The sequence below is a fragment of the Equus quagga genome, chromosome 16, assembly GCF_021613505.1.
Source record: "Equus quagga isolate Etosha38 chromosome 16, UCLA_HA_Equagga_1.0, whole genome shotgun sequence".
NCBI lineage: Eukaryota > Metazoa > Chordata > Mammalia > Perissodactyla > Equidae > Equus > Equus quagga.
This window is the reverse complement of record NC_060282.1, coordinates 65,384,569-65,402,000: the sequence shown is the minus strand read 5'-3', so window position 1 is coordinate 65,402,000 and position 17,432 is coordinate 65,384,569. Positions and strand designations below refer to the sequence as shown.

The 17,432-nt window shown below is 40.1% G+C and overlaps 1 protein-coding gene across 2 annotated transcripts in view; it reads left to right on the top strand.

The window, feature by feature from the left end:
- Positions 1–17,432, top strand: part of ARFGEF1 (ADP ribosylation factor guanine nucleotide exchange factor 1) — a 150,428-nt gene that overhangs the window by 130,625 nt on the left and 2,371 nt on the right. For both annotated transcript variants that reach the window (XM_046641682.1, XM_046641683.1), the window contains exons 31-38: positions 302–437; positions 520–658; positions 2,353–2,425; positions 8,220–8,352; positions 12,565–12,704; positions 14,466–14,634; positions 15,769–15,907; positions 16,904–17,021. In XM_046641682.1, coding sequence (XP_046497638.1) covers positions 302–437; positions 520–658; positions 2,353–2,425; positions 8,220–8,352; positions 12,565–12,704; positions 14,466–14,634; positions 15,769–15,907; positions 16,904–17,021 — 1,047 coding nt within the window. The remainder of the gene's footprint in view (positions 1–301; positions 438–519; positions 659–2,352; positions 2,426–8,219; positions 8,353–12,564; positions 12,705–14,465; positions 14,635–15,768; positions 15,908–16,903; positions 17,022–17,432) is intronic.

Here is a 17,432-nt window from a genome sequence, read left to right as displayed (position 1 = left end):
CATGCATATTGTTTCAAAAGTCATAATATTAATAGCAGGACAATGCAGTGATAGGTTTTTATAATCAAAACAAATAATGCAGAAAGTAGTTAAATTATTTTGTACATAGATGGTTATGAGATAATGATGAGAAATAGATATCAGATATTAAGTTGAGGTGAATGTAATATTCTAGAGGGAATTAGTGGTCTGAAAGGAACATGGACAGGCTTACATTTTAAATATGAAAATATATTTCTTTTTTAATTCTAGTAGCTGATAAATGGTCTGACCTTCATTTAATGACTTTTTTTTACCCTAGAAAGCTGAATGGATGACAACAACTTGTAATCATGCACTTTATGCAATCTGTGATGTGTTCACCCAGTATTTAGAAGTACTCAGTGATGTACTTTTGGATGATATTTTTGCCCAGCTATACTGGTGTGTGCAGCAAGGTAAGTCTGTACCGGGTAAGTGACACAAAGTGCTAAATATGGCCCTGGTAATATCTAAATGAATTATTCTTTTCTTTTCTAGACAATGAGCAGTTAGCACGATCTGGTACAAACTGCTTGGAGAATGTTGTCATTCTGAATGGTGAAAAGTTTACCCTAGAAATCTGGGATAAAACTTGTAACTGCACACTGGATATCTTCAAAACCACAATCCCACATGCGTAAGAAGATTTTGTACAACTTTATATTTATATACTGAATGATGGACATAAAAGATTTGATAGTAACTAGTGATTTCTCCTAGTGGAAATCCTTTTAAAAATATCTTAGTGTTCCATGAATTCATATTTATTACAAATCAAACTATAAGCCATAACAAATACATGAATTAAATTCCTTATAAACCAAACCTTTAGTCTGATCCAAAATTTGGACTATAATGAAACAATTTTATAAGGTTTTATTTATCCAGATTCAACTAAGCAGCGGTTTTGAATTGAAAAAAAAATGTCAACATATATTTCAGTTACTGTAGATTTAGTAATCTAAGGAAAATTTATTTACAGATAGTATATTTTACAGTTGTCATCTTTTAAAAGGAATAAGTTTAGAGTTGAATTGTAGGGGAGTTTTTAACGTTGGGGAAAGTAAGACAGTCTCACTAAACGATGCTTGGTAGCACCTGGATTATTACTTCCCAGCTCAACCTTGGGGCCTCTCTGACCTACACAAAGTTTTACCTTAGAGCTGTGATTTTTAAATCTCGGTAATAAGATGTTTTAAATCTTACATAAACATATGTGTATGCACTGGCACAAAACTTTATATGAAAATTAAGAATTATTCCAGATTTTTAAGCATCAAACTTTTTCTTAACATGAGTTAAATATGTTTGCCCCCATATGATCCCTTTGTAAATGTCTTAATCAGTAGGAAATAGGAATTCAAACAGAAGAAACACACCCCTAGGAAAGCAGTCTCTAAGTAGAACTACACTAAAAGGACACACGGTCATCCCTTTGGCCTATTTACAATAATTGGACAATTTTTCTTATTTTTTGGTGCACATTTTGTTGGAACAATGTAACTGACAAGTGATTCCTTTTTGTCAGTTTATCTGTTGCTTCATGTCCAAGATAATATGAATGCTTGCCCGGCTGCTGTCCCTAAAAGTCTTTACAAAAACCAGTCTAGCTGAACATTCTTTTTTCTTAAGAACTGCTTCTGTTTTAATTTATTGAATTACATACTCAGATAATATATATGATCTTAAAGATCATCTAATAAGTATCTCTTAATAGAAAATATCTGTACCAGAGTTCTTTCCGTATTGAACTGAAAGGACGTATTTACCCTTTGTCTGCCCTGTTCCCCAGGAGTTCCTACTTCTCAGAAGCAAGAACTTGGGTCTTAATCGTCTTTCTGTCCCAAGCACCTACGCTAGGGGTAGCAAGTTAGCTGCTTCTTTTGGGCCAAATTTTTTTTTTTGGGGGGCCAAATTTTATCTCATTTATTTTTATACATTTTTTTGAAAAATAGAATCTAAAGAGTTCTATGAATTTTTTGAAAAGTCTCAAACTTTTTTCAATCTCACTTTGGAAAATATTTAATAACATTAATACTTTGAAAAAATGAGTTTAAAGTTTTTGAGCTTTCCAGAAGTGGTTTTTTTTTACCATAAAATTAATGACCAGAGTACCCTTTTAATTATATTAAATGCTAGTTAATTGTTTTCTGGAAGTACATATTTTACACTTTTTACTATATTTTTTCCAGTAGATTGCTCTTAGCAGTGGGTAAAGAAGGAATGTGTTGTTTTTGGTATATTATTATGACTTTTGGTGCCTGTTTCAATGCATGTTGGATGTGGCATGTTTCACACTTCACTGATTGATGTGATTTTCATGTCTTAAAGGCTCTTGACCTGGCGTCCCACTTCTGGAGAAACTGCTCCCCCACCTCCATCTCCCGTGAGTGAAAAACAGTTGGTAAGTTTTAATAAAGCAAGCATATTTTAAATTAATTAATTATTTATAAGTAATTTTACCATTGGCCAAATTCTTTTCTATGAGCCCAGCTCTTTTAAAAAGATGGCATGAATGTATTATCCAGAATTCTGAGGTTAAATTTCATGATGGCAAATTTCCCAGGTGCCCAAAATTTGTCTCTGTAAGTGCCATGAAGGAGATATTTTAAATTATTTTATACTATAGATGGTCTGAGACATAGAGTAAAATGATTTCAAAAGTTGTAAGAGACAGGTACCAGATAATGTAAGGATTTCCATGGCAAGCTGAAGATATTATTGGATGTTATTTTATTTTATCCAAACTTTTCATATTGATATAATTTGACCTTAGAGAAAAGTTAGAAAAACAGTATAAAGAATTCTAATATACCTTCTACCCATTATATTTGTTTCCTGGGACTGCCATAACAAATTACCACCAGCTTAGTGGTTTAAAACAACAGAAATGTATTCTCTCACACTTCTGGAGGTGAAAGGTCCAAAATCAAGGCATCTGCAGGGCCACATTCCTCCAAAGGCTTTAAGGGAGAATCCTTCTTTGCCTTGTCCAGCTTCTAGTGGCTGCTGGCAGCCTTTGGCATTCCTTGGCTTGTACACACATCACTCCCGTCTCTGCCTCCATCTTTACATGGCTGTGTAAAGTCAAATATTGTGTGTGTCAAATCTGCCTCTCCTTTCTCTTAGAAGGGTACTAGTCATTGGATTTAGAGTCTACTCTAAATCCAGAATGATCTCGTCTCAAGATCCTTAATTACATCTTTAAAGACCCTATTTCCAAGTAACCTTCACAAGACCAGAAGTTAAGATCTGGACATACCTTTTTGAGGCCACTTTTCAACCCACTACAGTTTACCTTCTGGTACCCAAAAATTCACGTTCATCTTTCAGGCAAGAGATATTCACCCCATCCAATCATCCCCAAAAGTCTCAATGCATTGCAGCATCAGCACTAAGTCTAAAAATCTCATCTAAATATCATATCAGACGTCCCAAATTTCATCAAGTCATTTAGATCATTTAGTATGTGTCTATTCTGTATCATTTAGTATCATCTTAGTCATTTATTATGTGGTCTATTCTGGGGCAAAATTCCTCTCCATCTGTGGACCTATGAACCTAGAAAACAAATTACCTGCTTGCAAAATACAATGGTGGGACAAGCATAGGATAGACATTCTCATTCCAAAATGGAGAAATTGGAAAGAATAAAAGAGTCACTGATCCTAAGCAAGTTTGAAACCCAGCAGGTCAAATCCCATTAAATTTCAAGGCCTAAGTCTAATTTTCTGTGGCTTGATGCCCTGCCCTCTAGGCCAATGGCTCCTCCCTCTGGGCCTGCAGCTCTGCCTTCTGAATAAAGGTTAGTACATTTTTGCAGCCAGGTACCACTGTCAGCCCATTTCCTGCCTGTAGAATCCCAGAAGTCTGACAGCCTTCCTTCATTTTATCCCATTTATGTCCCGTTCATTCCAGGCTGGCTGTGTGTCTACTGGTCTATCATTCTCAAAATCCTTGTGGTTCTCTTGTGTATGTCAGGAGAATTCATACTGTTAAATAAGAGGGTAATCAACAGATCCATCCTGGATAACTCCATCTCTATTACTAGCTTCTGCTGAGATAATTTGCCTGGATCCATTAGTCACACATCTAATCTCTTCAGCATTCAGCCATCCAAAGCATGCTTTCATAACAATCAATTTCCCAATTTTAGCATCTTTTGCAAGCTGAATAGGCCAAGAGCCTCCCAAATCAAGTGCAAGTTCCTTTCTGCTTAACAGTCCTTTCCTCAACGCACCTCTTTATTCTCACATTTTTCTATAAGCACCAAGGAGAACATAAGGCCGCACCTTCAACACTGTGCTTGGAAATCTTCTCAGCTAAATGTTTAAGTTCATCACTTACAAGTTTGCCTTCCACCCATAGTACAACACAGTTCAGCCAAGTTTTTTGCTACTTTATCACAAGGATCACCTTTCTTCTAGTATCCAATAATATGTTCCTGATGTCCTTCTGCGATCTCTCCAGAAGCACCTTTGATGTTCATATTTCTATCAGCATTCTATTCATGACCATGTCTATATTCTTTAGGATTATAAAAGCTTTCTCTACCATGCATTTCACTTTCTTCTGAATCTTCACCAGAATTGTGTTTAGCGTCTATGTTTCTACCAACCATCTCTTCAAGGTGGTCTAGGCTTTTTCTATCATATGCCTCAAAACTCCACTAGCCTCTACTATTACCCAGTTCCAAAGCCACTTTGACATTTTTAGGTATTTGTTCTATAGCAGCACCCCATTTCATGGTACAGAGATCTGTATCAGTCAGTGTTCTACCAGAGAAATGGAACCAGTAGGAGATAATCTATAGTTATATCTGTATCTGCCTATACATATATATGGGTATGTGTGTGTGTGCGTATTATATGTATATATATATATATATATATATATATATATATGTATCTTTCTTGATTTATTTTGAATTTCAAGGAATTGGCTTATGCAATAGTGGGGGCTGGCAAGTTTGAAACCTGTAGTGCAGGTGGGCAGGCTGGAATCTCTTGGGTTGGAGCCACAGCTGCAGTCCACAGGTAGAACTCCTTCTTCAGGGAAACTTCGCTTTTGCTCTTAAGGCCTTTCAGCTGGTGGGATGAGGCTCTGCCCGTGTTATGGAGGATAATCTCCTTTACTTAAAGTCGACTGACTGTAATGTTCACTACATCTACAAAATACCTTCACAGCAACATTTGGATTAGTGTTTAATTGAGTAACTGGATACTAGAGTCTAGGCTAGTTGATACATAAAACCATCACACCAAGTTTCCCCAAATGTTATCATTTTGCTACGTTTGCTTTATTACTTCCTTCTTCTCTCTTTTTCTCTCACTCCCTCACCTTCACACATCTTTCTGAATGCTTTGAAACTAATTTGAAAATAAGATGCCCTTTTATTCCTAAATTTTTAGTGTGTTTTTCCCTTTAAAAAAAGAGATGTCTTACATAATCACACTGCAATTGACAAAATCAGGAAATTACCATTGAAACAATACTATTATCTAATCTGGCCTTACTCAAATTTCTACTGTTCTCCCGCTAATATCCTTGAATTCTAAACCCAGGAGGCCAGAGGTAGCAAATTAGTGCCCAGTGATCTGATTTGTACCCCCCAACTTTTAATTTCTTAACTAGTTGTCAATGGCTAAAACTTAGATTTCACAGAAAAGTACTATGAATTTCTCTTGAGGGAATGTGACATCTGGCATATTGGGCCCACATAGCTCCATGACCCTGATCTGCAGGATTTGTCCATTCATCACAGACTCCACCACTTATGAGCCCAGGATGAACTTGCTGTCATTTTTGTTTTTCTTAAATTTCGCCCACTCCCTGCCTTGCCTCGTGGGCTTTTGTTTTTGCTAGCTTGCTGTGTAGTGTAGTAGTTTGCACTGTAGGCTTTGATGCTAGACCCAAAATCAGATCCTTGCTTTGCACTGATTAAGCTCTGTGGCCTCAGCAAGTCACTTAACCTCATGTTAAGGTGAGTCTGGTGATGAGTAATTAGATCAAGTAATGCATGTAAAGTCGTTAGAACAGCGTGTGCCTGCTGCTGGGTTCGGTGGGGTGAGCCAGGTGGTGCCGCTCAGGGCTGGCTCCCAGTCTCTTCCTTGGCTCCTTCTGAGAACTGCAGCTGCCCTGGTTCTGCTTCTAGTTTCTTAATATCTGCCCATTGTTGCTGCTGCCGCTCCTGATATCTGTCATTTCTTCTTTCACCCTGCTTTCTTTTTCTTTCTCTTTTTCTGTGTACTATTTATATTTTGCCAATGAACTGTGGTATTTTCCTCATTGCCATGCTCAGCTAAATCATTTCTTGCTGTGCACTCAAGGACTACTTTTGAAAAACTAGAAAGAGAAAAATGCCCAATCACTGTAAAAAATTTTTGAGCAGTACAGATGAATATAGGGTAAAAAATGCAAGTAGCTTTTTATACGACCCCCTACAATCCTAACTGCAATATTTACTACTATAGTGTATATCCTTTCAGCTGTTTTCTATGTATTTACATATGTCATTAATATTAATTATATGTAGTTTTTTAACAAATGAAATCTTATTTGGAAACTAACTTTTTGTATTTGGAATATCTAAGAGATGTCTGCACATCAGTATGTAGAGATTTCTTTCGTAGGAATTCCTCCTTTTCCACTAAAGAATCTTTTTTAAGGGGGCGGTTTGGGCATGCTAGTTCTAGTGAAGAGCTGTTGTAAAAAATGCAGAAATTACCAAAAAATCATTCTCATTTACATTAATCAGAAAAATTGAGGAATCAATATACCAAACATGAAAAATTTCTGTAATACAGAGGAGAATTTTCAAACCCCCAAGCATGTTTCATTTTCTGGGGAGAAGCTTCTAATTCTACATTTCTAATTCTATCAACTGATTAATTTCTCCCTTAAAATATACTTATTAAAATTTGTACTTTATTAAAATGTGCAAGTTAAAAAGACACATTGTATTTTATAGTTAATTTTTACAATAAACATTCCCTTAAAGGATTTATAAATTTACAAGTGTTGCTACATGCATTCTCATATTTAAGTTTTTATTTTCAAATGTATTTTAGTCCATCATGGTCAAATTAATTACCTAAATACTCTATTGTATTCATATAGTTATTAAAAAGCCTCTTAAATGTTAAACACTGAAAAATACAAAGACGAATAAGAATAATCTTAACAATAATATGGCTTTAGATTTGTGTAGTGCTTCATTGTTTAAAAAATATTTTCACATTTGATTCTTCCAACAGTTTTTTGAACCAGGTTTGATACATGTTATCCCCATTTTATACAAAACACAAAATGAAAGATCAATAAACTATGACATTTTAAGCCCAAGTTACTGTTATTTTGATCAGCACTGTTTCTTAGGAACATAGGCCCTGTCTTCCTTTCAGAAACCCAGGTGAAGTTGCTTCCGGCCTAGGACTATTATGTGGGAATTCTCAGTTCCTCCTGAAACCAAGTTCTGTCTTCTCTGAGTGTGCTGTACTGCTATAAGAACATAAAGCTAGGATAGTAGTAATGTCAGCTACCATGTATTATCTGACACCGTGCTGGTGCTTTGCATGTATTGTCTAATCTTTAACAACCTGCAAGAAAGGTGTCGTCTCCATTTTCAGATCAGAAAACCTCAGCTCAGGAAGATTCATTGCTTTTTCAAGGTTATACTTAATAATACTGGAGCTGAATTCTGCTGTAGCTCTGCTGGACTCGGATGTTTGACTTCCCTTCATGACACCACACTCCTAGTTGGTCAACTTCTCACTGACCTTTCTGGTCCCAGATTCCTTGGGTGACAGAAGGTCTTTCCCTCAACTTGCCCCTGCAAAGCTTGCAGAAATCTCCCATCTCTGCCACGTGTGTGTTCTGTTTGGATTTCATGACACTTCCTGGATGTTGCAGGCTAGTTTTTCCACACAATGAAGCTTAGCATTTTTATCCATTGCTCTTGAGTGGTATCAGGCCTGAGCCCAATGAAGGTCAGAAATGAAGCTTTTCTCTTAGACTCTCAGCTCTTATCCATGTATAGGGAATTTGAAGTAATTTTCTCATTGTGTCTATCATTGCAATGTGTAGGATGTCATTTTCATAGGGACACAATACAGTTTTTTTTAAAACGGCATACTAGGAAATATTTACAGCTTTAAGCTTTCTTCACTGTACTTACAATGAATTTCTTATCTTATTAGGATACGATATCACAGAAATCTGTAGATATCCATGATTCTATGCAACCAAGATCTGCAGATAATAGACAGCAGGCACCATTGGCTTCTGTCTCTACTGTGAATGAAGAAGTCAGCAAAATTAAACCTACAGCAAGTGAGTTATTTCTCTTAATGAAAATAAATTGTGTATTTTATTTTATGTAGGAAAGGGATGAAAGTTTTGCTTTTACTTTTATTATCCACAAACATAGATGTAATTGATCGTGTGATCACTTGGTTTCTGTGTTTGCTCCACCTTGGACCTCCCCTGAGAGATAGATGCTCTCTTGCGGATGGTCAGGAACTCTGCTAAAACCTGCGGTCCCAGCTTTTTCCACAGTGCTGTCGGCTAATGTTTGTGTCAAGCACATGAGTCTTCCCTCTCCATCCGCTTCTGCATGTCAGCCCCGTATTCTGTCTGCAAAAGTGGGGCCATGGGCCTTCCTCTGCCCCTCCGTGAGGGGAGGTGGAGGCGCCAGTGCTTTCTAAGCGGGAGCTCCCAGCTCTCTGAGGAGCAAGCCTTCTTCCTACTCTGCTGCCCCAGGCCCGTCTCCTCTGCTCCTCCCCTCACCTTCTTCCTTCTTTCCACAAAGAAGGGGAGCCCCTTCTGTCTTTTACTAAATTGGTTCAATTTTGTTTACTGAAGGAAAATTGTAACACCAAGGAAAGACTACTTTTTCCCTAGAGGAAAACCGGACAGCTTTAATTGCTTTTTTAAATTGAGGTGAAATTCACATAACAAAAGTAACCATTTTAAAGTGAACAATTCAGTGACATTTTGTACATTCACAGTGCCCTGCAATCATCACCTCTACCTAGTTTCAAAATCTTTTTATCACCCCCCAAGGAACTCCATCACCATCGTGCTGTTCCTCCCTATTCCCCCCTTCGCCAGCCCCTAGCAAACATCAGTCTGCTTTCTGTGTCTATGAATTTGCTGTTCTGCACATTTCATGTAAATGGAATCATACAATATGGAATCTTTTGTGTATGGCTTTTATTTAACATAAAGTTTTCAAGGTCCATCCGCATTGTAAAATGGATCAGTAATTCATTCCTTTTCAGGACTGATTGTCATTTGTATGGATATAGCACATTTTGTTTCTCCATTCATCTGTTGATGGACATTTGGGTTTGTTCCACCTTTAGGTTATCATAAGTAATGCTGCTGTGAATGTTCATGTACGATTTTTGTTTGAGTACCTGTTTTTAATTCTTTTGGGTATATACCTAGGAGTGGAGTTGTTGGGTCATATGATAATTCTATGTTAACTTTTTGAGGAACCACTAAAATGCGTTCCACAGTGGCTGCACCATTTTACATTCCTACCAGCAATTCCAATTTTTCTGCATCCTCACCAACACTTCTTTTCTTTTTTTTAAATGATAGCCATCCTAGTAAGTGTGAAGTGGTACCTCATTGTGGATTTGATTTGTAGCTCCTTAATGATTAGTGATGTTGAGCATCTTTTCATGTGCTTATTGGCCATTTATGTATCTTCTTTGGAGAAATATCTATTCAGTCTTTTGCTCATTTTTAATTGGTTTGTTACATACTCTGGATACTACACCTGTATCAGATGTATGATTTGCAAATATTTATTTTCTCCCGTTGTAGGTTATCTTTTTATTCTTTGATAATGTTCTCTGATGCACAAAAGCTTTTAATTTTGATCAAGTCCAATTTATCTATTTTTTCTTTTGTCACTCATGCTTTTGGTGTCATAGCTGAGAATCCTTTGCCAGATCTAAGGTTATGGAGATTTTCCCCAATGTTTTCTGCTAAGAGTTTTGTACATTCAGCTCTTATATTTAGGTCATTGATCCTTTTTGAGTTAATTTTTTCAGGGAATTTTTTACTAATCCTGTGTGCTTATATTTGTTCTTGATTGAAAGAAGACAGATTTGGTATCCTACTTGAAAGGAGCTTCTACCTTTAGTCACTGTGTCTTGCTAACTTCTTAAAAGGGAGGTAGGTGGTGATGAGTGGCCCATTTTCATTTTTCATTCCTCTTGCTCTGGAGAACAGCATGGCTCACGTGGGAATCCGTACAGCGTCAGTCTGTACTGGAAGATGCCATGAGGGAAGAAGAGTGGGTGGCTTTTCTCTCTCTCAGCTCCAAGGCTGAACTTAAATATACTTAGCTTTGTAAAGGAAGGACTTGGTCATCACACATCAGAAAGTTTTTCACTTGGCTGATCTGGGACTATTCCTTTAACTGGAATGAAGCGTGTGTTCCCTGCCACCCTGAGCTAAGGGCTTGGTCTTCTTTCCTTCTACCAGACATCCTCTCTCAGTCTCCGCAGAGCTTTCGAGGAAAAGTTTCACCGTGGAATTGTTGACTCAGTATAGGTGGAGCTGGAGGAAGGACAAATGGTCCTCATGTCCCCATGAGCCCTTTCACTAGGTGGACGGGTGTGGTTCCTCAGTTTGACGAGGAGGCCATCTGCTGTCTGACACTCTCCTACTGAGTGAAGAGAATCCCAGCACAGACCTGCGTCCTTTGCCCTGTCCACAGGACAGCCTTCTCATTCTTGTACACACTCTCAGGAAACACCACTGCTCCATCTAGTCTTGACGCCATACCTGCTGCCCACATAGTTAATCTTTGCTGAGCTTTGCTTCCTATCCTTTGGTGACCCAGTGGAGTGGTTGCCTGATAGAACCCTCTCACTGTCAACCCTTTCATGAATAAATTTTGTTCAAATAGGTGTTATCTGCAAATGTGCTGCTGGTCCTTGCTAGTGAGACTGAAGTTAGGACCCTCATCTCTCAGTTCTGAAAGCACATCAGAAAGTGTGGGGAGACCCAGCTTCCCCAGTTCAGTCAGAGTGGAGCCTCGTTGGCCAAACCGAGTTCGCTCTCCCGAAAGCTCTTCACACCGTGGAGCTGCTGAAAGTGCGTCTCCTGAGACTTCAGCCTGCCCCCAGTCCCCTCGGAGTCCTGGGTTGCTGCCGGGACTCACCTGCTCCAGGGACTGAGTGCGCTTTTATGACTTGAGTTAGGGAGGTGAATGGATGACTGGTCCTAGTTGGCTATGACTGTGGTAAAGGACTAGGAAGAAGATGCTTAAGAGAAAGAGACAAGCTTGGGACTTGTGGGTTTCTTTGTTTTCTTTTTTCTTTGACCTAAGATCTAGTACTAAGAAGTGTTAAATTTCTGAAAACTATCTGGAAAGCCACCTTTATTAATGACCTAAATAGAAATAAATTTAACTAAACAAGTTATTTTGCTACCCCCCAAAATCCGCAAAACATGAATTTAACTTCCACAAATGGTAGCAGATAAAGGAATTTGTAGTAAAAGCAAAAGTAGCAAGAAGTGGAAGGATCCTAAGTCACCCAGTGCTGGAGCCATTGCCCTGAGGCTGGGGAACAGACAGCACCCCTTGGCGATCGTCTGCCTCCTAAAAAGTTCCCTGGAAAAGCTTCCCCTGAGAACCCAGGATCAAGGTGTGGCCTTGGGGTGGGCTGCCCATGCAGCCACGTGTCAGCGCTGCCCAGCGCTCCCGCATCTCAGGAGTTGAGGTGCTTTCCCAGCATTGCACATCTTCATTTGCTTTCCTGGGGTAATCAGTGATATGGAAAACTCTTCCACAAACAGGTCCTTGCAGGCTGGTGGCTTCTCAGAAGCACCCTGGTGAGCACATTTGTTGAGGCCTGAGGGAGGCAGCTGTGTTACAGCTACAAGGCAATGTGTAGTGCACTGTTGTGACGTTGCAGTTTGGTTACTTTTGTAGTAATGCACTTAGCATAACTTGTTATAGACTTCTTTGTTTATGGATCCATTTGAAAATGAGGTCATTTTAGCTACAACTACTAACCGGGATCCAAAGAAAACATGTGCTGTGATTAACCCACAGTATTGCCTCATTCATCAGAGTTCTTGGCTGTCCCTCACTTCCTGTCTCACAGATCCAGTTCCTGTTGTTTTCTTTTGGTATAGGTTTTTATATTACCTAATTTCAAAAGTCAAACTTGGCTTTACAGTAAATACTATTAAAGTTTTAGCTTTTAATCCATTTGTTACATATTATTAATAACCTAAATCGTATTTTAAAATATGTAGTGGAACTTTTTTGAACATATTCACTATTGTAAGTCATTTCGAATATTTTTGTTTGTATAAAAAGTTTATTTTCTAAGTATTGATTAAACTTTTACTGAGTAAAGCTTATGTGTAAAAGCGGTATGTCCTCCTCAGTGTGATATGTGTAACTTATCTTCATACATATTAATGTTTCCTTAGCATTGTAATGTCATAGAAATTATAAAGGATTCAAAATAATTTTTGTTTGCATGTGCATTGGGGTGGGTTTCCTCACAGAATTTCCAGAACAAAAATTGTTTGCTGCCCTGTTGATTAAATGTGTTGTGCAGCTGGAACTCATCCAGACTATCGACAACATCGTGTTCTTCCCCGCCACAAGTAAGAAGGAGGATGCGGAAAACTTAGCTGCGGCACAGGTGAGGAGGCGTGAGGGCGGCTGCTCTTCTGTTGAGTAGGAAGTTAACTATCATGGTCTGCGCTTCCAAGCAGACGTCAAACTAGAGATTTAATTTGGGGGGGTCTTCATCACATAGATGTCATTTTAAACCATAGGACTGGACGATCTCACCAAGGTCGTGAGTGTGGTCAGAGCTGAGAGGAATGTCAGGAACCAAGCTCCTGGTGATGAGGCAGCTGGTAGAGTCTGAGAACAAGAACTAGTGAGGCAAGAGGAGACCAAGAGACAGTGTTGTTCTGGAAGTAAAAAGAAGAAAATGTTTTGTTTTGGTTTTTTTCCTGCCCTTTTTTTTCTCCCCAAATCCCCCCAGTACATAGTTGTATATATTTTAGTTGTGGGTCCTGCTAGTTGTGGCATGTGGGATGCCGCTGCAACATGGCCTAATGAGCGGTGCCATGTCCGTGCCCAGGATCCAAACCCTGGGCCGCTGAAGTGGAGCGCATGAACTTAACCACTCGGCCACGGGTCCGGCCCCAGAAGAAAATGTTTTAAGAAGGATGAGGTCAACTCTGTCAAAGTGCTGGATAGGTCAAGTAATAGTCCATCTGAGAATTGCCCTCTGGCAATTTGTGGACTTTAGTGACCGTGACGTTGTGTTTAATTATAATGTTAAGGACAAAAGCATTATTGTAATACGTACAAGAGAAGAGAGGAGTTGCAGGCAGCAAATATTGATTACTCTGTGAAGGAGTTTTGCTGTAAAGGGGTACAGAGAAATGGGGTAATAGCTGGAGGAGGATGAGGCGGGTCAAGACAAGGGTGTGCTTGTTTTGTCTCTAATATTGGCAATATCGCAGCATGTTCCCTGGCGAGAGTTCTCCAGGCGAGAGAGAAAAACACTGCAGAGAGGGAGAGTCTGTTGTTAGAGCCGTCTTTTGAGTGAATGGAGACGGTACCTACTGCACAGGCCCTGGGAGGCTGCCTTGAATAGAAGCGCAGACAGTTCAAGCATTGTAACAGGAAGGCAAGCAAAGTGTATGGGTCATAAACCAGGAAGTTTGGTCCGTTTGCTGATGGGAGTCTGTGCGAGATCTCTTCTGATGGCTCCTGGTTTCTAGTTGAGATAGGAAGAAAAGTCGTCCACCGGGTGAGGTTGCAAAGAAAGTTTCAGATCCTTGAGGAGAGAAGTGAAAACATGAACTAGTCCAGGAAAGTGGACTGGGGATGTGCAGGAGGATTGCCGGGCAGCACCCAGTGCCCACTGGATTTAAGAGAAACCCCTCTGTTTTTCTCCAGTCCCATTTATTGTGTGGGTGAGATATGAAGTCGGCAGTTTTGCAGCGAATTACTAAAAAGAGGAGGTGAGGGGTTATGCAAGAGAATAATGATAAGCGCAGTCTGTGGCCTTCAGCCTGGTTAGGAAGAGAAGTGAGGAGCTGACGGGTGAGGAACAGTGCAGGGGAGTGGGAGAAGGGCTGCAGGGCCTGGTGCGGGCAGAGCTCCTGGAGTCAGACATCGTGAGAAGGGAACTGGAGAGACAGGAGGTGGTGCTTGGTGACGAGCATGCATGGAATTGAGATTCTAGAATTTTAATAGCAAAAGATGGACCTTTTCCTATTTTCTATTGAGACAGAACTGATTAAATTCTATGGCTTGTAAAACTGGTTTTTCGGGAACATTGATTTCTACATTTACTAAAATGTGTGACTCTGTGTGTGTGTGTGTGTGCACGCTTGTGTGTGTGTGTGCATGTGCACATGCTGTGGTTTATTTTCCAAAGAGAGATGCTGTGGACTTTGACGTTCGAGTTGATACTCAAGACCAAGGAATGTACCGCTTTTTAACATCGCAACAACTTTTTAAGCTACTGGACTGCTTATTAGAGTCACATAGATTCGCAAAAGCGTTTAATTCCAACAATGAACAGAGAACTGCTCTGTGGAAAGCAGGTAAGCTGCACAGGTCTCACATTTTAATATTCACTGTTAATGGATGTACAACAGATGTTTAGATTGACCAGAATTTGTTGATTCTATAATTCAGGTCTAACCATTTCACTGTATGAACTTTTACCTTAACAATAATAATAGAAAGGCAGTCTACCAACCAGGTCTTTCTCTGGTCTACAATAAGCCAAATAACTGCCTGAGTGGATTGGTTTCCGTCTTTTTCAGTCAGCCTGTTATTTGGCATGGCCATACGTCAGAATGGAAGTGAACGTTTTGAAGTGGGGTGGTATATTTACTTTAGAACAAGTTAGAAAACGTAAATGAAAAACAAGGTTTGTAATAATTATGCTGACATTGTTAATTTTTTTTAACAATGAAATAGTTACTCATGCCTGTTAGGTACAAAATAGTGCTGAAGAGTGAGATGCAGTGGAATATGGCAGGAAAAAGGAAGAAGGGAGCTGACGCTTATTGAACATCAAGCTCTGTGTCACGTGGAGTGTTGGATGCTTTCCATTTGCATATTTGATTTAATTCAAAGTGTCTATTTAAATTCCGAATTAAGCCCATGGCTTTTGTTCATCATCTTCCCTTTGCAACCTAACTTCTGAAAAGAGTCGTCTACCTGTTTTTCCCATTTCTTCAACCCAAGTTGTTGCCACCATTCAACTGGGACTGTCCTTTCTAAGGTCACCAGACTCCTACTTCACATGTGCTGGGCCCTTCTTAGCACTCCTGCTGAAACCGTTTCGTCTGTGCCGTTCGTAGGGGAGCCCTGCTCGGGCTCTGCGGGGCCTTCAAGTGCGGTTTCACTGGAGGAGTCCCACTTTCCCAGGCCAAAAGTTGTTTCGTATTTCGTTCCCCATCTTGAAAAGGAAGTTAGTTCTAAACATGGAAATCGCCTCCCCTGCACAGTCTCAGGGTGTGCCTTCTCCGTGTGACTCCTATCCCTTTGGGCCACCTCAAGAGTGCTCAGGCCCTGGTCACCAGCAGGCTGCTGTGGCTCAGGGCAGCTCTGCTTTGTAAGCAGCAGATGGGACAGCTAAACGCACTCAAAATGTGCCTCCATGCGGGCTATTTTGTCTTTATGCAAGATGCCTTCCCACATTAATCTGAAACTTCCCCTTTCTGCAGGCTTCAAAGGCAAATCCAAACCCAACCTTCTGAAGCAGGAGACGAGCAGCCTGGCATGTGGGCTGCGCATTCTCTTCCGGATGTACATGGACGAGAGCCGGGTTAGTGCCTGGGAGGAGGTCCAGCAAAGGCTTCTAAAGTAAGACTCTTGGCTGAGTTTCTGCCTTTGACCCGTGCGGCTGACGGTACAGAGCAGGAAAGGGCCACTAGGTTTGCACTGGGGGCAGCGTCCATGTCCCAGCCCCCTGCTTAGAAGCTGCAGGACTAAGCAGATAACTTGGGGCCTGAGGAAGAGATGGTGAAAATTGAATACAGTCTTACAGGAAGTTAGTGACATATGAACAAATCGTGTCTTCTGTTGCTGTTCAGGACAAAGGAGAAAGTTTTATCTCTTAAAATTTAAAAACTTCAAATTGTATAATAGTTTTTAGGCTTTTTTCATGCACAGATAGCTCCATTTTTACAAATCGATCATTTGTGAAAGTGCAAACTTGGCTGCCTGCATTTAGTTTCCAAAACTATTTAGAGTTTTTGTTGGTGTTAGTTTTTTCGCATTTTATTTCTCCTTAATGACAACTTAAGAGTCCGTCCTTCACCGGTTAAACTCATGCTAAGAATGAAACATGCTTCCAGAAAGAATACTCTTAGCTGCATTGTATTTCTGTGTCTAATTGGAGAATAGAGGTGCTCAGAGACCAAATACATTTTGGAACTTCCAAAGACCACCTCACCTCAGTTTTCCCATTTTACTGATGAGACTATTAAAGCCCAGAAGAGTCTAAACCTTCACAATTAGTGAAAGGAAGAGCCACCCCAGGTTTCAGCCCAGGTCTGGACACCATGCCTGTGCATGTGCTACTACACAGTGGCTTTGAATTCAATGAAATTTAGAAAATTAGGAAAATGTGCGTTTCCTGATAAGTTGCAATGGCTTCTTTTAATATGTTTGGTTTTCTTCCTAATTTGAAAAACATAAATGTTTATATTGATACTCTAGTTACTGTAAGCACATGGAATCTAGCAAGTTCCTAATAGTTAATATTTACTGCCCTCTTTGCCTCAGTTGTTCTTTCTCAATGAACATGCATACAGCAGGTATGCTAGCACATTTAAGGGGGACTGTTCTCTGTTACAGTGTCTGCAGTGAAGCACTAAGCTACTTCCTTACTCTGACATCAGAAAGTCATCGGGAAGCCTGGACTAATCTGCTGCTTTTGTTTCTAACTAAAGTTCTAAAGATAAGCGATAATAGGGTAAGTATGAGACACTGTCGTCTGAGCAGCACGGTGCCCGAGTGGGAGGCGGGGACGCGCAGCAGCAGACGGCTGCCGGGAGCTCTCAGCAGCGGAGCAGCAAAGCCCAGGCCACCGTGGCTGCACTCTCTCCTCGCTGGCCCGCAGTCTTCTCCGTCCCTACCCCACTTTGTGCTCCAATGAGTGATTCTGTAGGAGATTCAGGAGGGAGGAGTCAGAATCCTTTAGGACACTGGTTCTGCCACACATTGCAATTCCCACTCTGACCCCTGAAGTCTCCCCTTTTGCCCCATTGTGAAAAGTGCACTCTGCCCCCTACCCAAGGCTATGTCTGGGCTTCAGCCATTCTTTTGGCATTTTTATTGGTTCCATGTGACCAACAGCCCCTTGCAAACAGGCCATAAACTCATT